Below are 27317 nucleotides of genomic sequence, written 5' to 3'. Positions count from 1 at the left end.
GCATCCTGCATTTTCCTAGTGCGAGAGGCTCGCCTGAGAATGAGATCCCTCCAGTGGGCACTGAGGACTCAGTGGTCACAATTCTCAGGGAGAATGACAGATCTTCTTCAAGTTCCCGGCAGGGTGGCTCGAGACCTTCAGTGGTGGGCCTGTCAGGAGAACATTCTGAAAGGAGAACAGTTTTGGCAACCCTGGCCGGAGATAACAGTAGTCACGGATGCCTCAGTCACGGGGTGGGGAGCCCACGCCAACGACTTGACCATCAGCGGTCGTTGGTCTCCATCGGAGTCCAGACTACATATCAACCTGTTACAGCTGAGAGCCATCAGACTTGCGCTGAAGGCGTTCCTGTCAGCTGTACAAGGGAAGAACGTCCTGATAATGACGGACAACACGGTGGCCAAGCATTACCTCAACAAAAGAGGAGGCGTAGGATCACTACCCCTGTGCAGAGAGGCGATGCAGCTCTGGTTTTGGGCAATACAAGAAGGAATCTCTCTATCGGCAGTTCACCTAGCCGGAGAGAAGAACTTGACAGCGGACGCTCTGAGCAGGCAGAACACAGTCTCCCACGAGTGGGAGCTAGCTCAGGAAGTCCTTCAAGAGATCTTCGCCCTTTGGGGAATCCCTCAGGTAGATCTGTTCGCCACCAGCCTAAAAAGGAAATGCGACCTGTTCTGCTCAAGGGAATTTCCCCCGAGAGGAGCTCTGGGAGACGCGTTCATAGTGGACTGGGAGTTTCCGCTTCTGTACGCGTTCCCACCGGTCCCTGTCATTCCTCAAATGATCAGGAGGTTGAGAAGATTCCGGAGAACCATGATCCTAATTGCCCCGGATTGGGCCAGGAGAACGTGGTACCCGGACCTTCTAGACTTGTCCATCTGCCCTCCAATTCGACTTCCACTCAGAGAGAACCTACTCTCACAGAAGGGAGGTCAGGTTCTCCATCCAGACATCAAAACCCTCAACCTTCACGCTTGGCTTCTGAAAGGCTGAGGTACAAGGATTGGGACCTCCCTGATGATGTTATGGAGGTGTTGCTTTCGGCAAGGAGGCCAGCAACAAAGTCTTTATACCGCTGCCGTTGGAACAGATTTTGCAGCTGGTGTAGAGAGCAGAATATCGACCCTTTTTCATGTGGTACACCAATGGTTTTGTCCTTCCTACTACATTTGGCAAATTCAGGCCTTCAAGTTGGCACCATTAAGGGCTATCTCGCAGCGCTATCCATCTTTAAGCGTACTGCGGAAGAACCATCCTATTTCAAATTACCCTTGGTAATACAGTTTCTAAAGGGGTTAACCAATGTTTATCCCCCAAGACCATTCCAAATTCCCCTATGGGATTAAAACTTAGTACTAACTTTCGTGATGGGTACACCTTTCGAACCTCTCCATTCTTGTTTGTTAAGATTCCTTACCCTTAAAACTGTTTTATTAATAGCACTTACATCTGCAAGAAGGGTGAGCGAATTACAAGCTCTTTCTTGTAAACCCCCTCACACAATATTTCACAAAGACAAAGTTGTCCTGCAAGTGAAGCCTAATTTCCTCCCAAAGGTGGTTTCTGAATTCCATATCACTCAGAATATTACCCTACCATCTTTCTATCCTCCTCCTCACCCGGGGAAAGAGGAAGAGAGGTTACACAGGCTAGACCCTAGGAGGGCTTTAAGTTTTTACATCAGTAGACTAGCCAGGATAAGACAGGCAGACCAGCTGTTTGTAGGTTACGCAGGTCACAAGCTGGGGTTACCAATAACTAAGCAGACCATTTCCAGATGGATCATTCTAGCCATTCTGGAATGTTATAAACTGGCAGGGAAAGAGCCCCCTCAAAACCTTAGGGCTCATTCGACCAGAGGTATTGCAGCTTCATCGGCCCTCAAAAGAGGCGTGCCGGTTAAAGACATATGGGCGGCCGCTACATGGTCGTCTCTCCATACCTTTACATGTTTTTACAATTTGGATTCCTCCTCCAGTCAAGAGACTAGGTTTGGAAGGGCTGTACTGCATTCTATTCATCAATAGAAGACAGCGTGAAGTCAGTACTCCCTCCTCCGATAATAGAATACTGCTATGGGAGCCTATCTAAGATGAGGAATACGTCAGAGGACACAATCCCTTCGAAGAACAAGTTACTTCTTACCTTGTAACGTTCTTTCGACGGGATGTTCCTCCGACGTATTCCTCATCGACCCTCCCATCCATCCCCGCAGTTCTACTTCCCTTGTTGTTGCAGCTTACGCTCCTTCAGGGTGATTAGTTAGTCCAGAAAGTATTATTGTGGGCTACAAAACGGAACTGAGCAACGGACGCTGCACACGGCCTTTATAGGCAGGATGACGTCGACGTCGATACAGCGGCTGTCGAGGGACATCGACTCAGAGGACGTCGACGCGCAGCGCCCTCTAGAGAAAAAATTTTCCGAGGCCAGCAGAGCTGGAAGGAGATATCTATCTAAGATGAGGAATACGTCGGAGGAACATCCCGTCGAAAGAACATTACAAGGTAAGAAGTAACTTGTTCTTCTCTTGGAATATATTGATATTAGAAATTATAAGATTGTATTAATTGAAAAAGTAGATTTATTTCGACTATATTCAATAAATAATAAAAAATAACAGTTGCCGGAAAGAGACCAGATTCAGAGAAAGTAAACACAGGCGACATTGGCCCAGGAGGGTGACCTGTGGCTGGTGGGTTACAATAGCACAACCTATTAAAAAAGACCTAAGCAAGGAGGGAAGAAGTATGTGCTGCTAGGAGTGTGAAAGAGTTATCATTAGTATCGGTCCAGGAGAGTGGCCCACGGATGCAGGGTATCATCATCAATACCTGGCACATACACTAAAGCAAAGAGCGAGAAGTACTTGCCGGTAAGCAATGTCAAGATGTGTGCTGGTTTCTATATCCCCGGGGCTGTGAAGTCAGGAGCATGCTGAACACTATATCCATGGGATTGTGAGCTTGAGCCAAGCAGCCTACGCAGTGCTGTATTCCAGAGACTGTTGAGAATTCGGGAACAATAGGGAAGGCCTGCATTGCTGTAACTCCCATTTAAGTTATTTCAGTCTTGACAGTCCCCTTTCGTATTACACTCTGCTTATAGCTCTATTATCCCATTATCCCTAACAACGGGTTACACAATTGCACAATGTTGCTTTATCTCATTGTTGTCTATACTATGAAGGCATCATGAAGCAAGACACAGACAACAGATTCAAAGTTCAAAACAAACTGTTTTATTAAAGTAAATGTCAGGAATGCTAGAAGGCCTAACTTGCCCAATGCTGCAGTGAGATGTCCATACCTGAACGAAACTAATGTAAGTCTGAATCCAAAGGTTCAACTTAGGAATCTGTTTGTGTCCAAAATGTACCCTTGCCCTCACAACTAAAGTTAAAAATTAAACAATGTGAAGGGATGTCAATAATCAAAAAAATAGTGATCAACATAAAGTTCAGAGCTTCTTTCAGCTCTTAACTTCTGTTTCAGCTTTTTTTCCCCAAGTTCGAAACAGTTCCCCAAAAGTCTTTAGATTACCTTTCTCCAGTTCAAGGCAATACAGTTCCACACAATCCTCGGGGTTCCCTTCCCCAAGTTCCAGGCAACAAAGTTCAGAAGAAACAGGTCTTGAGGCTTTGTTCTCAAGACAATATTAGTAGTCCCTCAAGTCTCATGGTCCCTTCCCCAAGACATTAACTCTGCCACTTGTTCCTTGGCTTGTTTTGCAATGTTCTTGGTTTTCACAGTTTAGGACTCACTGGTCTAGGCGCAGTTGTCAGACCGCACGCTACACCATCACAGGTCGCGCAACCAGGTACCATAGGCTCTTCATCCCAAACAGGTTCTTCTGTGCTTACCCCTGTGTAGAGTTATATTCACTTAGTCTCTCTGTATTGGTGTTTTCTGGTGTTAGGTGCAGTTTTACAGTCTTCTGACTTCTCCTGGTTAGCCTATTGGCTGTGCCACAATATGTGCCACACCTCTTGCCAGTCTTTGGCCTTGCCGCACTATATTTGTTCATACCATTCACTTTACGGTGGTCTTATACATGGTCTCACCGCTTGTGGTGTTCTTTCACACTTGTGCTCCTTTCCTTAGGTTGTCTTCAAATTGGCACTTCCCCTTTGGCTGTTGTTTTCTATTTGCTTGTCCCATAAAGTTTAAGTCAATTCAGGGTGCAATATGCTTAATTTCAGTTTTTTGCTGAGTTTGATTTTCAATGTGCATAGTTTGGCTTGATTTCAAGTTTTCTTATAGTTTGGTTTTCAATATGCCTGATTTAATTAGTTTTCAGGTTTTCTTATACTTCGGTATTCAATATTCATGATTTAAGTAAGTTTCAGGTTTTCTTATAGTTCGATTTTCAATATGCCTGATTTAATTAGTTTTCAGGTTTTCTTATACTTCGGTATTCAATATGCCTGATTTAATTAGTTTTCAGGTTTTCTTATACTTCGGTATTCAATGTGCACGATTTAAGTAAATTTCATGTTTTCATACCATTCAGCATTTTGCTGTCTTACGTGCAGCCCGATAGGAGCGCCCCAGCTGTTCATTGGCTCTCCCTGTCACTCACCAGTCCCGGCATTCCTCTTCTGCGGCTCCCGCTGCTTCTTCTCTGCTTCCCAGGTGGCAGTCCTGCCTCTTCGAGCCCCACTCGCACGCGAGGTGCTAACGAGCACACGCCGGCAATTCCACTGCCTCTTGGCAGACGACATCCTTTCTGCTTGCTCGCAACTCCAGCTGCTTGTTTCCCCAATGCGTAGCCTCCCACACCTGGGATGTCGGCCGGCGTCCTGAATCTGCTCCTTAGGTCCCACCACTGATGCCTCCTCATGATATGGGCCTCCCTGTTGCTCTCAATACTGCTTTCTGTCTCTCCATTTATACACCTACAACCGCTTAACAGGATGCAGGTGTGCACTCTCAATTGGGTTTGCCTGACCAGGGTCAGAATGGGACAAGAAAGAGGCCCTCGCCTCAAAAAAAGTGGGCCTCAAACCATCATCCGTGAATTACGTCAATTCACAACTTTCAGAAAATGCTACTTATGGAGGGTTAATGGTGTTTGTTGCATGTAAAGTTTTGTGTAAACGCTTGATCTAGATCCCACAGCAATTTTCCATTGGACCCTCTATTGTGATTGACATGTTAGATGTAAATTGGGACCACCTGCAATGTTTCATTTTAAGGGAAGCAAAAGAAGCCCAATGTTCCTTTCACACAGGCCTTTTGACCACCACAAGAATGTGATTCCCCGTTTATTTAGTGCTCTGCGGTACCTTAGTCCATGATATGTGCGCTATTTAAGTGTGCTTTGCTCACTCACTCCAGCGTTAAACGATTTCAAAACTTGGAACTGTGGGAGAAGGACCTTTTAATGCAGTCATTTTGTACATGAGCCATGTTCTGTGGGAAAGAGCGGGGAGCTTCTTGGATAGTAGGGCCATTGGTGTTTACGGGGGGCATGAACTATGGCAAAGTCCTGTTTTATTGGGGCACTCTGGGTCTCGCAATATGTGACTGGTCAAAGAAAGAAGTACGCCTTAACCTACCAACTCCTTGATCTGCCACGCCCCCCACTGGCAACATCACTATCGCCTAGAGGCATCCCACTGCCTCTTCAGTAGCTTCTAATCTTTGTAAATAACAGATATTACCATTACCCAACTAAAGGTTGCCCCTGGTAGTGTAGATCAGTGGCAACACGCTCGTGTTGGAAGCAAGACGACACAGAGCAATACAGGTCTGAATTCCGGGTCCGCGCTTGAAACCTCTTTGGTATTAAGTTTGTTATAAATAACCAATTAATAATGATAAAGGATGTTATCAACTTCATAAGCATGACAATCAGAGACAGCCCTGCTGGAATTTCCACATTTTAAGGCGAATTGCACAAAGATCTCTGGAGAGCTGCATCTTTTTGCACCTGGGTCCCTGGGATGAACCCACTTATATGACAGAGATAAATATTTTCTCTTCTGCCACCACTACACTGCAAGGTAACTGCTCAGTATAAAAAATGTAAAGCCCATTACAGCCAGTAACGCGGACATTCCATTTCCCACTTTTTTCACACAATATCCTTACTTCATTCGCACTCTTTCCTTAAAATGATGCTGAAAAGCGCTTTAAAATCATGCATGGTCAGTAAATCGCAGTATTTTTAGTGAATGTCCTTTTTCCTGCATCTACATTATTAAAATACAAGGCTATGAGCATCACAGTGAAAATACTGGAATGAATGAATATTTTACAAACTACATGCAATAACTTGAGGTCTCTGTAAACTGTCTTATGGGTTGTAGTATGTTCAAGGCAGGCATCCCTAGAAAACCCTGTGTAGCAAAGGCACTGTCTTGTAGTCATTGTTTGACACCTGTATCGTGTTGTTATTCAGAATGTGCATCATATATGCATATTAATCAACATTAACTTTTCATAGGTGATGAAACTTGCCAGAGAAAAGGGCCACTCCCATGCCATTTGTGGGGCCTGCTTAAGACCAGAGGCGTAGACAGGGTATGGTCTGAGCAGACAAGGCCAGGCCCACTCATAATCTGTGAATGCCCACTCAGCAGCTCTGGTATTTGCAGTGTTAATGTCAATGTGGTGGGCCCAACTACATGAGCTTCAGGCCCCACTTGCAAGACGATCCTGGCTGCGCCTCTACTTAAGAAGACTCCAATAAAACTGCACTCACTGCAAATGCATCGCTTAGCTAGTATGAAAAAGGATATGCAGCCCAGTGCAAAGCCTGCTGGAGGTTCTGCCAGGACCCTTTCTACCACGCAAAGGACCCTAATGACACCAATCATAGTGGCACCAACTGAACAAAACAGCCCAAAAGTTGCTGTCTACAACATGTGTTCCTGGGCAGGTGTCAACGTATAGAACAACCTACTTTACCTTTTGTTGGTTTTCATTAAAGATTTCTCACACGGCTGAACGCACTCACAGCAACGCAAACAGACCTCTTTCCTGACATTATTTCCTATCCTAAAGCACTGTGTTGTGTTTTGTGTTCCCTGCTTTGGTCCTGCATGAATGCCATTGCGACCCGCTACACACTGCTGCCCCATGCACCTGGCCTCCAGGCCAAGTACAGGCAGCACAACTCTGCCCCTGTTGTAACTTGCATTGTGTGCCGTGCCGTGTGCTTCAAATTGCGCAACTTTTACAAATATGCGTCTGTGTTAGGGTAACTAGATTTTGAAATAAAAGCCTGGACAAAACAAAAATATACAAGTAGGACTAGCATCTCCCACCAATTCAAACTCCCCCCAGCTGTCATCTCCAGCACTTCTACTATATGCAAACTGCAGGGTGGAAAAATGACACGTCCCTAGAGCGCCTTGAGGAGCTGTAGCTTTGATTGTTGCTTAAGGCTACCAGTGTCCATGGTTGTGAACAAAAAGGTTGTAGGTTTGAGACTGCCATGGGGTGTCAGAGAGCTGACGAAGGTGTTAATGGGAAGCTGAGGAACTGTTCAACGGTTTATGTAAAAATGTCAGCTTGAATTGTTGCATATCTGCAGTGGTCACCTGCACAGCCTGTCCCAAAGCCGGGAGCCGGGACGTGGTTTTTAAATGAAAAAAACACTTTGGATGGGGGTGGGAGGGGGTGGCGGTTTAAGGGAGGAAGACAGAGGGCCTAATTCTAGGAAGGTCCCTGCAAAGCCGGGATTTCTGGTCATCCCAGTCTGTGTCTAACTTCAAGCAAAGTGGAAAACTGTAATTTGCAGAGGGACGGCACCAGGGCCTGTCGACTTTTCTTTTTTTTAAATGAAAGGGCCTCAACTTGTACCCATTTCAAACAGTATTAGGCTTAAGGCTGGCTAGGGTCAAGGCTGCCTGGCGGTGCATCCACTAAATGAATGCACTTATGCTGTGCACTTTAAGTATATAGAATGTAAAAGAGCTTTGGGACACAGTGTATGTTTCTGGTGCGCCAAGTAGAACTTTCAATTGGTGAAATGGTTCACTTCGATGCACATTCTCAGACAGCCAGACCACGTATATTTTTCACTTTCATTACAAAAAGATTTCCTGCTGTGATCATGCTTGCAGCAAATTGTGACATAAAACTGGATTGAGTACAGGTTCCAAACGGCAAGAAGGTGTCACTCTCTTCCTGCTGAAATGCTGGGTCATGCTCCCCATCAGAGAACATGGCCCCTTTTTATCGGTCCAGAATCTGTGGGATTCTGCCATCTTTCTGTGCCCAGCAACTGAGGAGCTCTAGTGGCAACTGCCTTCTTGCTAGAAGTGGTAGGACAGACTTTACTTTACTTTATTATATTTGTAAAGCGCACAATGGACCCGCAGGTGTGATGGCGCATACAAGACAAAACAACAAAAAACATAAACAGCAAGTGACATTCATCCGGCAATTGAACAAAACAATGATTGGGGGTAAAAATATCGAGAAGAGGGTACCTAGCGTATTTAAGTGATTAAATTACAGTGAGATGCACCTTTGGGCATATAATTACAGTTTCTAAGAAAAGCGGGTAAAGTACTAGCCCCACACCCCACTAGATACAGTCAGTTTCGGGAATCGATCACCAGTCATTCAGATCTATCCTGCGAATGATTATCAGGTCAGTCCATCTGACCACCCCTTGTCCTGTCCTTTGCCGCATCCAGGCAAGTACCTTGTTGCGCAAGGATTAATTCGACTCTTTGGTTCCAGTTCTAGGAATGTTGGTTATGATGAGGTTTCTCTGATCCATAATAAAGTCAGATGTGTGTTTATCTTTTATTGATGGCATTTGTGACTTTTTTACCTGAACGTTCCGTGACAGAGCCCTCTTTAGTTTGGAATTCATTGTTGGGATCTGTTTGGGCTCTTTAAGAGACCAATTAGTCTCAGATGGCAATAGCACTGGGGGAATTTCCTGTATTCCCATTATTTTTGAGGTGCAGGCTTTCTTATTATGAGTCATACAGGACTCAGAAGGTATCAACGTTTCCACCCTACACAGATGAATTTGAGTGGTTTGGTCTACCAAGTCCCTTTGAATGAGGGCTTGACAGGCCACATCAACTCCAACGGACTGTAAAGGTGTGCATGACCTAATGAGCTCAATTGTCTGCGAGGCAGTGTCCACTTTAGTAGGCCGTGGGCTCACAGCAAGATCGTTCAAGGCATTGGCCAAAATGCCAAGATCAAATGGGTCCTTACATAAAAGAAGTTCCTTTGCAATGTTGGCCATAAGCTCAGGCCAAAAGGGTGGTCCAACAGCATCAGCCTGCACTAGATTAGGCGAGACCCTTCCTAGGCAAGCAGGGATTTTCGGAGAGATGGACATTTCATGCCTTACCACGGGTAAGACATCTGCAGTTGGATCTAGCATCATGCATTCCGTGGTGCTAGTTAAGAGTACTTGGGCTGGTTGGGCTGCTGGACTGCACTTTGTCGGTAAGGGCACCCTGTCCTGGGTTGGACATCCTGCTTCTTGAAGGGAGGGCATAACAGGGTCTTCAGAGCAGGACATTTTTAACACAGGAAAGTTAGACTGATTATTATATTAAGCACTCTCAGTCTCCTACGCTCACTGAGCGCTAAAACCTCTGATACCCGGTCTCTGTTTATGCCTGGTGGTGAGGCCATGGAGACCACTGGGACTCCCAAGTCCAACGTTGTAATGTGGTTAACTCGCCTCTTCTTAAATGACATCCTGGTGTTCATTTAGCCGCAAAAAGCGCACTTGATTCTCATCATCTTAAGTTCTGACTGTAATAATACACATATAGACAGTCCTAAAGCAACCCTCCTTTGTGGAGGTATTATGTATTATGGAAGTATTATGAATTGTAGAGGTATCATGGTCCCAAAGGAAAATCCACTTAGGGTTCTTACCACAGCAGGACACCGTCCAGTGCGGGCCACATCAGGACGCCACGAGCACCCCAAGAAGTAATGTCCTACTCCGCCGCGCTCCTTCCTGACGGGTGCCTAGCTGGGCACCCGTCAGGACTGCTTGGGCAATGAATATACTGATGACTGATCGTGCGATTTATGGAAGGGTAACTTGTCTGCCTTTTTGGAGAAAGTTGATTTATATATCTATCTTCCAGTGCACGCGGTGCCAGATAACTGGGCAAATTATGGGGTTTGCAATAAAGGTAAAGTTGGCACTAAATATGTAACTGATGCAGGGGGCCGTTTCAGCACAGTTGCGCCAGCTGCCCATGCCGTGTGATTGCGACCTTCACTGACCAATGCCATCCATACCACAGAAAACATCAGACTGGCCCGCATAGTTAAACCCAAAGCATGCAGCACCATCCCACTCATCACCAGGGCACCGACCCCCTTCATTTTATGATTTTATTTCACTTACTTTGCTTTGTGTGAGCACGCCGGCCCATGTGTAATGTCTTCTGTTGACTGCTGCTGCCCAGTGTCCACCTCAGCCGGACTGCCTCAGCCTGCAGCCAGGGCTGGGCTGGGCCAGGCACCAGGCTGCTGGCTGCAGTGGTTGCACATGCTTTGCTTTGGCAGAGAGCAGAGGCCTGCAAGCTGCTGCTGCTCCATTGGCAAATTCAACGCTTCCCTTCCTTCCCAAATGTGCTGGATGTGTCGTGAGTGACTGCACCGAGGCAGCAGCACAGCACACCATACGCATGATGCGGGCCGGCCCACTCACGTACATGATTGACTGGCGGCTGGCGCCCACAACAGGAGACGACAAGCTTTCACATCACTCCATCCCAGGCACCCAGAACAATTTGTTACAATTTGCTGCTGTGTAATCATGTAATGTATGTTGTGTTCAAAGTGCGACTGCCTCCTGGCACCACACTGGCAGATGGCAGGGTACACTGCCCAGCACCGCACGGCCGCCTCACTATTGTGTGTGTGTATTCATCAAAGCAAAGTTAACACTTAGTAACTGTGTGCTGCGAGCAGAGCAACTCTGCAAGAAGTAATGTTAAGTTACCTAAAGTAACTTTATTACAAAAATAATGTTATTTTGCAAAGCCGGCCTCAGGGTGGCTTGTAAAACCGGTCGCAGGCCATCCCAAGGCCGAATGCCCGATAGGGCAGTCCAACCCAGTGCCTGACCATAATTAGAGGGACATTCCTGACCCTCATAGTACTCTGCAGGCATCTTCCTCGTCTCAGTACTATAGTGGTGAAATGGGTGTTTGGTGTTCACTACTCTTAGTCGCCTTTTCCTCATCCCAGTACTGTCAGTGATGTAATGTGGGAAAAGTAGGGTAGCTGGCTTACAGTAGCCTACAAAGGCCGGGGGAGGGTTAGGCTGGTCTTCAATAGGAAAAGGCAGATACCATGTCTCTCCTGTTGGTACCCTGCTCCAAATCCTCAAGGACACCCCCACCCCCACCCAGGTGATCCTCCCTCACTTCTGCACCCCCGGGGTCGGGATACAAGAGTAATGGCCATTCTCTCACTAACTGAATAGAGCACCCAAGCAGAGTAGATGTGAGAAACCTCAGGGCGTCCTCAGAATACCCAGATACTTGCCAATAGAGTAGAGGACATGAAGGAGACCAGTATCCCTAATGGATTAGATACTGTGACACTTAACAGTTTACCCCACCTTAATACATTTGCTTGGATTTTTCTTAAAGAATACCCAGTTCTGTTATGAAACAACCTATGTATCACCTTAATAATTTATCCCGATCCCATTCTGGCCAATTAATAAAGAAATTCAAAACATACTTCTGTGCCAAGAGTTTATTGGATCCATCAGAAATGTTGTATCCCCTTTAAGTCTCCGACAACACCGTACTATTATACATTGTTACATATAGGATGCTTACCTTGATGTTTTAGATTATGCTCTCCCTCCCCTTATTTCAATGTCCTTAATGCAAATGTGTGCTGTGTATTCTTTGGACGAAATACATCAAAGACATGTTGCTTTTTGTATCTCATTTCTAAAGTGGTTCAAATCATTTAACGATTTAATGTACCTTTTGGCTCCATTTTGACATTTTCTCAAGATCAAAGGATAACTTCTAACTAATGCAACATATTTCTGAGTCATACCTATTATTATTAAGAAGGGAACTGGCTTGCCCCCGTTGAACCTGATTTAAGAAGGAGAATGACAAATTATATAGGAGGATGGGAAACCCTGCTTATAACTGGTGTTAATTGTACCCTCTGCCAAACCAACAACCGGTATTTCTCTGGAGAAAATCTCTCTTTAAAAAATAAAGTAAATAGTCATGCATAAGCACTTATGTGGATTCACAATCCTTTATTTCTACAAGGATATATTCCGTTTGCCTAAGTTATTTGAAAAATAAGGGAAACTTTGGCAATCAGGGATCCAGCTAGTCTTCATTTATAAACAATTCAAACTCAGCAAGAAAGACATGCACACAGCATGTTAAAGTCTGTAAAGGAGTCAGATGAGAAACATCCATGTCCCCAGTCCGGAAACAGGAGCCTTAGCCGGGTCTCTGAATATTGGGAAATGTAGTGTCTGTCTGTGTGGCCTGCAGCATAGGAGCACCTGGGATTTTGAAGGCTCAATTTCTGTCTGAATAGCTGCTCTATAGTTCCCATCATATGACATTGACTCCTCCCCATGGACTATCTAATGGAATTAGATGCAGGACCTCTGCTCTGTTCAACTGCCTTTGAATAGAAATTCTGCTAAGTTCTCTAGTACCAGCCTCCCAAAACCAGATGACTTTTGCTGGTAATAGCGACGGATGTCGACAAAGACTGGACCTTTAAATCATTCTTGTATGTCTTGCAAATAGATATTTAGGTGGTTCGAGGATATGTCCCGCATCGTAGGAGCCTAGATCTATAATAACCAAAAACGCTTCGATGATCTGGTGAAATAAACATTCACAAGCCTATCATTATTTGCCGGGGAACCTCCTTCTGGTGTTGACATTGGTAGTGTCCTTGCTGCATTTTCTTCAGGTGTTCATGGTGAAATATTTCCCTAGTTCAGAGGCGAGTCCCATCCACAGACACATCAGTTGGTTTTCCTGTCCAAGATATTGGATTCCAGAGAGTGCATTAATATTAGCTCGATCTTTGTAGATCGTATTTTATATTCAGAATGTCAGACAAGGGTCCTTTAAATGTTCTGTTGCAATAGAGTTGCCTGGATCGCAATTAAAAGGTTATTAGTCAAAAAATGTAAATGTTCACAGTCACGCTTTCCTACACAATGTCAGTTTTTTAGCAGATGTCCAAAGTAATGGTGACTTTTGTCTCGCCTTCTGCTTGGCATCTTTTACGTCGGTGCAGGAAAATAAAGGAGGGCTCAGCAATCAGCTCCCCACTCACAGACACAGCTCCATGCTATCAAGGCCCCCACTCTGGGTGGCAGCCATAGACAGCCCGGATACCGACAGGATCTCCATTTCTCAAAACACGCCAAGCTCATACTCATCTCCATGATCACAGCCCACAAGAGACCCACAAACTGGCAATTTGATTCTCATATTCCGCAGTGCCTCTTGATTTATACATCATATCCAAAATGTATCCATTCTATTCTTTGCACAACTGGAGTTCCGAAATGGATCTCTAGCTACCTCAACCCCCAACCCCACATACCCGGCCCTCGGTTCACTCTCTGTGGTACCCAGCCGGTACAGCCGTTCACCTGCCTTCAACCCACCAACACTCTCCCCCTCTTCCATTTCTGCAGCACACTCCCAGAATACCCAACATATTCTCTCTGCCCTTCCTACACCCCCTCTCTCTCCAAAAGGCAGATTGACCCCCCTACCTGGCCATCCCTCTCCTCTCTCCGTTTCCGTTTGCTTCTTTGGTTGCGCAATGGGCATTTAGCACACATTACATGCAAAACTTTCATTGCACAATCAAGAAAGTGCACCGTTCTACACCTCTATCACAGATCTGATTAGGTTCGACAACCTTGATGCCATTTTTATTTGGGCTATTAGGTGCGACACCTATAAGCCAAAACTATTTCAGTAAGACAAAGGGTCTGTGTCAAAAAATCTCTGACTCTATCATTGATCTATGGGCAAGGGGCTGTAAGCGTTACTATGTTCTGGCATTAACTGCATGCCATTGGAAATTCAATTTACCAAAAACAAAAAAAACAAGTGTTTCAAAGTAATAATTTAAACTGAGTTCACGAAAATGAGCAGAAACTGAAACACTAATCCACGCATGCTACCAATGCCAGAACATACAAATCAACCTTTTATATTGCTGAGTCGAATGAAATGGGTACTTTTAATTATGGTAATAATAACACCTGTTATTTCAGTGCTTTGAAGAAGGGCTCTCGCATGCATCAAACTATAAAAACACTAATTATTATTATAATGCCAGAACTTACACAAGCTTTGCAATAAATGACATGGCACAATGTAATGGAAGTGTTCTATGTTTAATAGACCTGAGCCAATGGACAGCTTTGAACTTGGGCCAAGGGGTCGTTCCAACCTGGTTATGGCCTAAGGAGGGGGGTATTATTGTTGTTAGAGTATTCATGGTATGAATGTTCTGCGTAAAACAAAGGAAGACAAAGGAGAAACATTGCAATGTTGGGACAGGAGAATTATACCAGCAATTAGCACCCTGGAAGGGAAAGCCAGCCAATCTGGTAGCTATATACGTGGGCTTGAACCGTTAGTGTAAGCCTGCGTTCCAAGCCACCTGACGGCCGGCACCCCCATCGCCATCTTCCACCCACACTTTGTTCCTGATTTTTTAAAAATGGATCTACCTCCCCACCCCCCATACTTACCTTATTTCGGCTGAGGCAGCCCTCGCCGCTGCAGCCACACCTTGCTCTCAGCTTCCCACAGCTGCCATGGAAAGGGAAGAGGGGCTCTGTACGGAGTCCTTCTTCCCTTTCCATGGCGGCCATGTTAAGGATTTTTTTTTTCTTCCTACAACCTGATGCGTGCAGCGTCCAGTTGTAGGAAGGAAAATCCTTTTTTAGCACCCTGGGTTGCTGCTTTGGTAACCGGGGGTGCTAGTGGCCTTATGTACCCGTTCCATGGACAACACCAGGGGGTAACAGCTCTGGACCCTGGGGGTAACGACCCTGGGCCCACGGGCCATTACTCCCCTCGGTGTTGCCGTTGGAACGGGTACATAATGCCACATTATTGCACTCTACCACTTTATTGGAACTGTCAAAATTCCAATGTTCCAATCAAGTAATAGTACCCACGGCGAAGCAGGTAAGTGAGAGTGGTCATTTGGGGAGACACTCTAAGGAAGGGGGCAGGCGAGTGGGAGGTGGTGGAGAAGTTCTCCAGGGCTCCCGGGCGTAGTGATTTGGAATGGGCTTGGCCAATGGACGCAGGGAGGTATTGACCTCAGGGTGGAATGCAGGCTTATACCATGAGATTCAGGCTGTGTTCCTCGGCTCCTGATGGGCTTGCACCGTCTTCCCGGTGCTAACCACCTTAAATGAAAAGAACATGTTGTACCATGGACAAGTGTGTGATTACTTTGTTTTGATACCGCCTGTCAGCAGCACAGGGCACACAAGAGACGGTAAGAGAAAATATGTAATTGCCACCAGGAGGCCCAGTGATGTACATGGTACTTAGAATATGTTACTAAACTGTAGTGACTGATCGCAGGTACCACTCATTAAAGACCAACACTGTCTTTCCGCAGCACAGAGAAAGAGAAGCCAGGGTTCCTAGCTCCCAGGGACCTCCCCAAACATAGCCCACTCGTGACCAAGAGCCTGTCCATGATGAGCATCCAGAGGAACAAGGGCAGAGAAGAGGACAGGGTCTTCCATGGACTGCTACCCTCACACAGCTTCGCACAGAGCAGAAGGCATGTGCAGAGGACACAGAGTGTGCCGGCTAGTAACCGGGCCCACAGGGTGCAGAAGCACCGCAGCACCGAACATCTGCCACAGACCCTCCAGGAGGAAGGGCCTCAAAAGAAACCACGCCTCCGGGTAGCACCCCGAGGTGGTGGCATGGTGCCTCAGGTAAGCATTAACAGAACAATGCTCACAAAGCTGAGGAATGACACATCAGTTGTTGTGTTCGGAAAGGCCTCAAGCGTGTTTTCATGTTTGTTAACAACTCTGTACCCTTTTACGTCACTGCAGTGTTCCCAAATCTAACCTTGAAGTCTGGTTGAGCATCGTAGATCTCGGCATAAGAGACTTGAGGGAATTCATATTAGACCCCTTACTCCCACTCTAGAGCAGGGTTCTGCAACCTGTGGATTTCCAGGATGTTGGGCTTTGAGTCCTATGATCCCTTACCATTGACTATGCAGGCTATGGTTGGTGTTATTTGTAGTCCAAAACATCTAGCGAGCCAAAGGTTACCAATCCAGGCTCTAGAGAGTTTTGCATCTCTGGTTTGACTTTTACCTGTGGGCGGGATCAGGTAGATATGCAAATGGGTATTCTCCTCTGGAGTGGCACAAGGAGCTTAAACGTTATCAGGCTCCTCCTGAGTGGATCACAGCATGTAGAACAAACTGTTTTAGCTTGTATTCATTCTCATGTATTTCAGAAAGGAAATTGAAACTTTGCAGAACATATTAACCAATGCTAAACGCCCATTCACCTCCTCACTCACCCCTTTAGCTGCTCTACACTATGCATTACCCAAATGTAGTGTCCAGCGCTCTACAGCAAGGTTCAAGCTATAGAAAACCTTCAAATACATACATACTATCCATCCCTGGAAGTCACCTCCAGTTCAGAGGCCCTGAGCAGTGCATTGAGTCAGTGGTCGAAGTGTACCAAAAGACCAAAAGAAGTAGTGGAACTATGTTCCCTGCTGGCCTGCTCCTGCTCCCCACAAACTACACCTCCATTCCCCCTCCCACGCGCAATTCAAACCCCCAAACCAACACACCTGCTATTTAAGGGAATGTTCAGTTCAGCCCACCGAAGTGCAAATATCAACTTCTTCCTACACTTTTATTTTAAAAGTAAACCATTCTGTAACTGTCTCTTTTTAAAATAAAAGTATAGGAACAGAAAAACTAAAACAAAAAAAATGCACTGCTCCCAGCTGCTCCCTCCCACTTCCACTGCATTAATTGTATGCAAATTAGCTGAAAAGCAGCTGTCATGCTGATTCTCATTCAAGGCTCCTTGTTATCAAATCAGAGTCTGTTGAAGAGAAAGTAACTGATGCAGCAGTGTGAGCTGTAGTGTAGGTTATATAGAGAAGCATGAGAGAGGAGGAGTTGCTCAACTAACATGAACGAGATGCATGTTTGATGCCGGTCAAGAAGTTCATGTTAGGTGGTTGGCAGAAATTTGTGATAAGGAGTTTAAAACCATTTTGTGAAGTGATCTTGGAATTGCCATATTGGTCTCCATGCATGTTGGGGAACGAGGGGCGCTCATTTGTACCATTATTCAGCCTGAGTGCAGTTTAGGGATTTTGGTGTTAAAAAGCCAGGCCTTTAGCTAACCTCAAGATCAATGCAACAAAAGAGCGGGCCAGAAGAAAAAGGAAGGATGAAATGTGAGCTGAGGTAAAGGTTGAATAGGAGTTATTCCGGTAAGTAGGACGAAGCAAGAAATAGTAGTATAGAAAAAAGGAAGTTAAGATAATGCAGAGTCCCTGAGAGTCCCAGTCTTCTAGTCTCCCGGGCTCAAGGGATCCGGGTAGAAGTCACCCGTGCTGTGGGGAGTTGCCAGTAAACACAGACTTTGAAGCAGTGGCAAAAAGGAACTCGACGAGGAGCGAAAGGATGGCGACGAGATACGATAACGGCGTGGGATGGCCTAATTCAAGACTGAAGTTAAAGGCAAAGGAACACTGTCAACAAGTCGGTGTTCTGTGCAAATCAGGAAGTGGTGATCTAGTCGACACAGAAATGTGCAAGAAACTACTTAGCTCGCTCTAGAAACACCTGTGAAAGTGAACGAGAAGCAGCCGAAGCCGCCGATGATAGGACAGAACTAGAAGCTGGAGAAGGCACAGCCATCGCGGTAGAAGCGGTAGAAGCTGCTAGAGTCAAAATTGTGAGTATGCCGGGGAAAAAGCAGTATTGGGGGTGAATGACTTAAATAACGTGACTGAAAAAGGAAAAGTGATCCCATGCACAAATAATGAAAACATTGAGAAGCAACATGAAACATATAACAGTAAAGAAAAGTGTAACAGTTTTGACATGGCCAGTCCAAGACAGTGTAATGACAAAGGAGACGGCGAACATGAAATTAGAAAATCGGATCCCTCGTTTGACCTTGATCTGGAGCCAAACAATGTGGGAGAAAATATGTTGGAGATAACGAATAAGGAGCAAACCTCATTCACAGCCGACATATATGACATAACAGATGCAGAGCTTCTCGGGGTGAGCCTCGAGTCTGGTACATCGAAAAAAAAGTCCCCATATTCACTGATAAAAGGATAGAAGACGAACAGGAGTCCCCGGCGGGTGGTGTAAACGCAAGAAGAATGTTGAACTTCAGCCCTCAGAAGCAGTCGGAAAGTGATATAACATGGAAAACAAAAAGCAATAATACCGGAAAGAGCGAATGGGGACCAGTGGACGTAATGGAGGTGGTGAAGCAAAGGACCAAAGAAGTGCACTAAGAGCGACTCTGACTTGGAAAAAAGTGAACGGAGAGCAGATTAGTTCGATGGGGCTCTTCTGCTCCTCCCCCGCAGCTGACACGGCGCCCACAACAGGAGAAATCCAAAAAGGCACGCTCAAATTCGATCAGTAGGCCAGTGCCATGAGGATTTGAAAGAATTAGAACTAAGAAACAAATTCATCCAACAAATAGAAAGGAAAAGATGGACGAATGAAACCCCAAGTGCAAACCAGGAACGACCTATAAAACAGACCCCAAAACAGAGGTCATTAACAAAAAAGGTTGAAGAATTGCACAAGACAGCAAGAGGTGATTTTATGACTCATGAACAAAGGACGGAAAAATGAGAGTCACATGGAATACATGGAAATCAAACAGAAAGACAGAAATCTGAACAAAGAGGAGTACAACTGGCTAATCCAACTAGAAAAAAAGCTGAAAGTGACAATTTATCGATGGCAGTAGGAGTACAGATCCACAACAATGTAATGGTGGCCACAACAATCTCAATGGCACCATTTACAAAATTATATGAAAGCATTATTGAGAGCATGAAAGACAACTCGACTCTACTTGCAACGATTCATTCAAAGCTAATCTACGTAGAGTCTTTCACGCAACAATTACAAGACAGACTGAACCAGGAAGTTGAAAATTCAAACACCTGGCAAAGAAGGTTAGGAGACCTAGCCGGAAGTAGACACAACGACAACACAGTGATGATGGAGGCTCTCTTGGACTCACTGAAATGGTTTAGAATGCAAACAGAAAGAAATGAAAAAGAGCAAAGATTAACATTGAATAAATCTAGAAGAGATGTGAAGAAAGACAAGCCCCCGAAAGAGGCCACGGAAAAAAGAAGTAATGAAACTATAATGACACTCGAAATTCAACGGAAAGAATTACAACAACAACCAAATAATCAATTCCCATTAACCATACAGGTACAAGACTTAAGAGAACCAACTCGCAGGAATCCATCGGATGGTGAGTTTCCAATATTTCAGAAAACACAACGTGGTCTGATACAAGAAGAAATAAAGGAACGAAAACAAGGAGGGAGACCTACACCCTCAGAAAAAACTAGTGTAACAACTGCTGGAAAAAAGGTACAAAAAGAAAAAAAAGATAAGTACATGAAAGGCTTCTCAAAATCAAAAGTCACAGAATCACGAGCGTTGTTGAGAAATATCTCAACTCCACCAAGGGTATTTAAATCAGTAAAAGGCAGAGATGAGTCAGTGGAGCAGCAAACTAAGAACATTGATGAACAAATAAATCTAATAGATTTATCAGAACACCTGGATTCCTCAGTGGGAAGTAAATCACAGGGCTCGATTGAGGATGAAGAGAGAAATTTGATTGATGACGCCTCCTATTATATAGAAGAAACTAAAAAAGTGAATGAGGTAATGGAATTACGGGTAATACTTAATGGTAGTCTGCGGAAAGGTCAACTTGAGGAAAAAAACAGAAGAAAACCCTATGAGATGAGAGAAGTAAAAGAGTCGAGAAGAGTGACGTTTGAGAAAGAATCTTCGCTCTCTCCCTTCTTAACCCTAGCTGACAAAATGGAAAAAAGTGGCCGCCACAAAAGTATTAACAATGAAAGAAGGATACCATCAGTATGTTCCCCTGAGAGAACAAAATAAATGTTATGGAATCCAAAAAAACCTAGAACAACTCCTAATCACACAAGAAGGGACAACAAAAAATGATTGTGTGATACTACAACCCAAACTGGTGCTTGAAAGCATCTTTAAAGGTGAAAAAGAGATTCATCTATATATAAATAGGCTACTGCACTCTGTGGAGGGGCTGAGGGGAGTTGGTTCAGATGACATCAAAATAGTCGAATATGTCAGTAAAGACTGGGTTGATCAGGTCATCCTGCATTTAAGAACAGAAAGATTTGCGGACAAAATAGAACACAAAAAGAAAGATTTGCTGAAGAAAGGTTACGATATTAGATCCTACGAGGACACACAGGAAACAGTTGAGAAGAGACATAAAAGGGTGGAAAAACAAAGTGGATACAGTATCCGAAAAGAAACTTGATAATAGTATAAGAACACTAAAGCAGCGCTACAAGAACTGGCTAAAGTGTTTTAAAATGAAAAGAGACCAAGAGCAAGGTGAAGTCATGCTAAAGGCACTGAAAGACAAAACTACAAAAGAATCCTGGAGTTTAATAAATGGAATAACTTTGCACCAACAGAGTAGAATGTGTAATGTAATATCCGCGGAGAAGTGGATTGAACACTTTACGCACCTGTATAAAACCACTGAAAAGGCTGAAACAGAACATGAAGATAAAAGAAAAAAAGTAAGGTGGAATCATGATTTGACAAAATAAGTAATTCAATGTAGAATTAGTAAACTAAAATCATCAGCAGCAGCGGGTCTAGATGGCATATCGGCCATAATGTTGAAAGATAATCCAGCAGCATTGGTGGTTTTCCTGGAAAAGGTGTACGATCAAGTGGTAAAGGAAAAAAAACTCCCCAAATCATGGACCTCTGGAATAATAGTTCCTATCTATAAAAAAGGTCCCCAAGAGCAACCAGCGAATTACAGACCAATTTCCCTACTTGACGTCCTGGGGAAACTAATGGCAGCAAGTCTCCAAGAAAGTCTATCGACTTAGATTACAGACCCTTGACAAACAGGATTTACCAAGTCCACCGGAACCAAGTTGAATATATGCTCCCTATCACTACTGAAAATGGAAGCAATTAAAGGGAACACAAATCTATACCTCGCCTTCATTGATTTAAAATAAGCTTTTGACAGTGTGAACAGAAATAAACTCTGGATAAAATTACAACAATGGAACTGTCCGAATGACTTGCTGGCAATGATAAAGGCTTTTCACGAGGATACAACAACAAGAGTCAGATTAAACAAAGAAGGCAAACTATTGAAAGAAATAAGAATCAAGAAAGGAGTAAAACAAGGCTGCTCTTTGGCAGCAACCCTTTTTAAACTATATCTCGCAGACATTTCAGAGAAAACAAGGGATGACAAACTAACTCCACTACTTTTAAACAACGAAAAGATCTCAACGATAATCTATGCTGATGACTTGGCAATCCTCGATCAAACAGAAAAGATAGGTCAACAAAGACGACTGAAAAGAATACAAAGTTACATGGAAGAAAATGACCTGATGATAAACAGCAGTAAAACAAAATATTGGCATTCAGGAGTAAAAGGACGAAATCTCATTGGGAATTGGTAGGCGACCAACTGAAAACCTCAGAATCAATAAGATACTTGGGAATACCGTTCAACACAAATGAAAGGAAAAAGATCTGGCAAATAGAGTTGGAGAACAAAGTTACTGCTTAGGCTGCGCAAGGTGAAATAGTGCATGCACGGTACAGCACATTTTCGATTGTTCCATTAAGACAGTTCTACCTACAAAAAGAAGTTCCTTGCCTCACGTATGGTGGCTAAGGGATTATTAATCTAAACTGGAGAATCTGGCCCAGGATAGAGGGCAAGTTTTGGAAGAAAGTTCTGAAACTACTGCAGAGCCTCCCAATAGCAGTGGTAAGGGCAGAATTGGCACTGCAATCACTAAATTTGGTTATCTCGTGGAAATCCCTAAACTTACTACGAAAGATTATGGAAGAAAAACTAGGATATTCATATGCCTTCTTAAAGGTAAGCAGAAGTGGAAAAGGGTCTTGCCTGATAAAAGAGTGGACAAAACATGCATTCATTGAACACCTTGAGTGGCTAAACTCATCAATAGACTGTCTAATAGCAGATCCAGATAAGGTAGAAGAGAAATTAAAAAGATTAGACTGGATAACAACTCAAGAGGTAAAACAAACATATAAAAGTCTGATAGGAGGTGCAAATGACCAACGGAAACTAAATGAAATTCCAATATATCTCCAGCAATTTCCTAGTAAATTCCACAAAGACATACTACTCCGAATTAGACTAAATGTATACCAAACAAACGGATACATGTGGAGAACAGGTCACAGGGGGACCAATTAAGGAAAATGCTGATTGTGTGGTAAAGAGGAGCAAATCGAGTCAGTAAAACCTATACTACTGTATTGTGAAGACTTGACAGAGCTAAGATCCTGGTTTCTGGGGAATTATGTCTGCAAAAGCATAACGGAAACAGCAGAAATCTGGTGGAAAAAGTTTTTGTTGGGACAAAAAGCTGGCCTAACGTGTGCCAGCATCTGTTTCTTAAATGAAGTGATGGACAAAATTGTGGACGAGGAAATGGTCCGGCTTCAACATTAAGAGGACAATATTTATAGTGGGGAGGAAAGAACTGGGAAGTGGAAACAATGGTTTTATTGGGATTGATGTAAATTTGTGTTAAAAGTTTGAACTAACTAAAAGACACAATAAAAAAAAAATGCTACTGGGAAGCATCAGGAAGAGCATGTGAGGGTTATCTGCACCCATAATGGTTGTGAGAGTTCACAGCAGAATGGTTGTATTACATGATCACTCATAATAGAGTTTAGGAAGTGAGGTCTTGTATCAAAAGAATACAGCAAAAGGCTTTGAAAATGCTGTCTATTGTGGCTATTTGCAAAGAGAACGATAAAAGTAGGCTTTCTCGGATGGTGGGGATTCTGAAGAATTCTTTGATGTGAAGCGAAAAAGATGTGTAGGTCGGATACATGAGCAGCCTTGAAGTGATTCAGACTTTTTCAGAGGCAGGAAGTGATGAAAAATTCAGTGGGTAGGTAAAGGAGGATGTAATAGGTTGTCATCATTGCTCGAGTCAATGGAACGAAAGAGCCACGAGTGAGGAGGGGTTACCGTGAATTCAGAGATTATATAGGGCCTCATTACGAGATTTTGAGGTGCAGTAAAAAGAGTCTGTAAATCCCTTGATTTATTTTGTTGGGTGGTAACGGCTTTAAAGCCTCTTTTATCCCACCACCAAATTCAGAGTTTGGATAATAGCAGTGGGGGGTACCTCCAGCACATAGCTGAATGTACCGACTTCAATTTACTTCGAAAAACAGCTGCAGTAATTCTTCCGAAATCCCGACGGAGGGTGACTAACACCGGCGTTACCCCACTCGGAATCTGGTGATAACAATACACGTGTTTGGTTGTAATTACTCAGGTATCACCACCAAACACGTGATGAAGCCCCATAAATTGTTTTAAAATCTTGTAAATGTTCATGAAACATTTACTCTTTGTGCTACGGAAATAATTATGTCAGCACAGAAAACACACCTCACTGCTATATTTTATAGTACGTAATGGGTAAATAATTTGGTAACCTGTACAGTAAACTGAAGTAGAATAAAATGCTAAATGTATGTACATTTGCAGGGCCGACCAAGGATTCATCAGTCAGCCTCTCTGCCACGGAGAAAGTCCACCGTCCCCTGGTTACGATCGTCGGAGGAAGCTTGCCAAGATAACAGGGAGTTGGATTTCAGCTGGCCTTCTGAGAAGGTAAGCGCTACACAGTTTATGTTCCTTAGAGAAGAAAGAAGTAGCAGGCTGTGCACCTATGAATGGCGATAGCTCTGAGATACACTGCTTTATGGGCACTTCTGAATCATTACAAACCTTTAGTGCACATAAAATTATGATTAGAAAAACATTACAATCACAAACCAAGAAGGCCTGATTCACAAAGATTTGCAATGGAGCAGTTCAAGAAATGTCCGGACTACCTCAGATTCCGTCTACCTCACACCTGGTTCACAAAGCCTTAAACTAGATCACATCTGGAGCTGCCTGGAGCTTCAGCGAGATGCCCTTATACAAGCAAACCTTTGTGAATCACATTTGCACATGAGCTTCTCAAAGATGGTCCAGGCCTCTCCATATTTACTCCAGTTTTAGGCTTTGTGAATAAGGTGTGAGGAAGCAGGAGCGGATTTGCGATGCTGAATGCATCTCCTAATTTGTTTGCAAATCCTTGCAAATCGGGCCCTAATACTATGATTTCAATAACCTGTAGCACACGAAGAAATACAATTGGATACAAATAATGGTAACAATAGGTAAGATGAAAGAGAAGAGGTGCAACAGCAATTTGGCCCATGATTTTAACAGAGAGGGATTGATACATATATTTACAGATTATATGCACTTCCACCCACAGCTGCAAAAGATCTTCATGCTTATAATATGAAGGTCATTTCAAATATGGTAATGGATGGGCAAGAGGGAGATTCGGGGTGCGATGAAGAAAGGGAAAACATGATTAACCTTGTAAAGCCAACAAGGCACATAAAGATCCATTTGATTTTAAATGTGGCTGATTTTCTATCCTACCAGTATTTAGATTTTATAATAAAAAGTTGGTTCCTCGGTTAATCTTTGGGGCAGAAACACAAGATAATGAGGTTGAATGGTCCAAATTGGAAGCCCTGATCTGGCAAAAAGTGCTTTTCTGGCCAATGTCGGCTCCAATTGCTGGAATTAGACATGGGATGGGTATGATAGCTCTTCAACCACATGTTGATTGGAAGGTCCTACAAATTAATGGTCACATTTGGACTCATCCACAGGCTTCATTATTCATTAAATTACAGTCTCAACTGATGAATAAAACAAGTAACATCTTGACAACATGGAAAGACAAATGTGAGGAGCTTTTAAGTAGAATACATTCTTCTGCAGATGAATTGTGTTCTGCCCCAAGGAAAACAAAACAAAAGTTGTTTAGAAATAACTGGATTTTGAATAGGGAACTTTTAATTAATTCTGGTAGTGTTAGTAATAATGTATCTTTTTGTAATAACAATTTATAATGTATTAGCACCTTATCTGAATAATTATCTCTAGACAGAATTTAGGAACTCTGTTATGAGAATAGAATTAAACTTATACCCAGCAGGTGATGTTTTAGGAGCCAGAGCAAACATTATAAAATCTTGGAGATTGTGTAGGTGTTGTAATATGGAGGTTGAAACACTGAAACATCTCTGTATAGAATGCTCTGGCTTAACAGAACTTTGAATAGAAAAATGTGGAAGATTCATGCATGAAATTGATTATCTGCTCTTTGGTTTTGGATACATATTTTGAATACTAATGAGATCTCGTTAATAATTGCTGTATTAGATTTTCTTAATGTGATTTTAGGAGGATTTTATTGTAAAATGATGTATATTTTTTTAATTGTTTGTTTTATCTGTGAAATGATTTAATTTATACTTAATCACACAATAAATAAAGATAATGGGCCTCATCACGAGTTTGGCGGTAGCCCTTAAATGCGGCAGTAGTGCTGTTACCGCCGCATTTAAGGGTCCGCCAAATCACAGCTTTGTCTGATTTCCCCCCCCGCTCTGAGCTGGGGGTAAATCCGCAGAGAATTTGCTGAGTTTACCGCCGACAAGAAATCCGCCGGCGGTAAAAGCCCAAAATTTCCCCATTGAGCCCAATGGGGAATGGGGAATTCCCGAATGGGCTCAATGGGGAATGGGCCATACCCGTTCCGCCAAACCCGTGATCCGGCTCTAATAGCGCCGGTGGGTTTGGCGGTAGGGCTAATAACGCCAGCGCTTTTAGCATCGGTGTTATCGCCCAACTCGTGATGAGGCCCAATGTATTACCGAAATTGAAAGTGCTATCAAGTGGAGTAACCTTGGATATTGGTATAAAGAAATGGCGTGGGGCTAAAATGAATGTGTGTCGATCAACAAAGACACATGACACCAAAGCTATCTTTACTACAGCTTTTATTGCTATTGTCAGGAAAGCTTGAATTAAACACTCCATGAGACCTGAGAGTGTATGATAAATAAATAGTGGGGTCCCTTCTCTCAAAATTACTTTTGTCTCAGCCACAGGGTTATAGCGCACAGCACTCCTTTTGCCTTACTCAGGGTGAGGGATGTAGCCCCATCACCCTACTTGCCTCACTCAGTCTTAGGATGTGTAGTGCCCAGATCGTTCTCTGCATCCCAGTGTGTGGCACCCGGCGTGCATCTCACACTCATCTATGTTATAGCACCAAGCTCGCTCTACAGCTTCTGCTGTCTCACAATGTCTTCGGGATACAGTGCCCAGCTTGCTCTGACTCCTCAGTTTCATTGTGTCTCTAGGGATATAGGTCCCATTTTGTTCTGCCTCTAAGGGTGTAGCTCCTAGCGTTATTTGCTGCACTGACACAAGGCCTCCTAGCTTGCGCTACATTTTTCACACTGTGCCCTAAGGTGAACCACTGAGCTCATTGTGCCAGAAACCTGCAGTGTGCCTTCAGGGATACAGGGTTTTAGGACTCCTACCTTCTGCTCCCACATCTTCCAACCTTCCTCTACTTTGCAGTCTAACCACTCCTACTGCCTCTGTAGTGTGCAGACTTTAATAGGGGTTGATTGATTGCATTACCTACAGATAATGCCTCCACACTGCCCCTGAGGCTTCAATAGCGCCCCCTCCACTGACATTTTAATTTTCAGGCAGCAGTCCTGGCCATTCTCCAGAGTCCATTCAGCTCCACGTTGCAGCATGCACATGTCACTACCGGAGCTGCTCCCAACCTTGTTTGGGTTCCTGGGGAGAACCTTGTTCCAGAGGTTTGTTTGTGGACCACACCATACCATTTCCATGTCTTTGCATGCATACACGGTCAAGGATAGCCTTCAAGCAGCTCTATGAATCAATTGTAGTCACCTTGTCAATGTCAGATTAATGAAGTAGGATCATTTGCTGAGTTTTACTTCTGGCAGTTAAGCTGAGTGCATAGTCCTACAATTCTGATCTACTCCACCCTTACTTGCCACTTCAACTACCTCTCTGCTGCTCCT

At 43.9% G+C, this 27317-nt stretch overlaps 1 protein-coding gene across 1 annotated transcript in view; it reads left to right on the top strand.

The window, feature by feature from the left end:
- Window positions 1–27317, top strand: part of RASAL3 (RAS protein activator like 3) — a 556797-nt gene that overhangs the window by 430225 nt on the left and 99255 nt on the right. The window contains exons 14-15 of the mRNA XM_069603917.1: window positions 15630–15957; window positions 23878–24003. Coding sequence (XP_069460018.1) covers window positions 15630–15957; window positions 23878–24003 — 454 coding nt within the window. The remainder of the gene's footprint in view (window positions 1–15629; window positions 15958–23877; window positions 24004–27317) is intronic.

Source organism: Ambystoma mexicanum, chromosome 3q (assembly GCF_040938575.1).
Source record: "Ambystoma mexicanum isolate Mex_15411 chromosome 3q, UKY_AmexF1_1, whole genome shotgun sequence".
Taxonomy (NCBI): domain Eukaryota; kingdom Metazoa; phylum Chordata; class Amphibia; order Caudata; family Ambystomatidae; genus Ambystoma; species Ambystoma mexicanum.
Note: the sequence above shows the minus strand (reverse complement) of the source record. Positions and strands in the feature narration are given on the sequence as shown.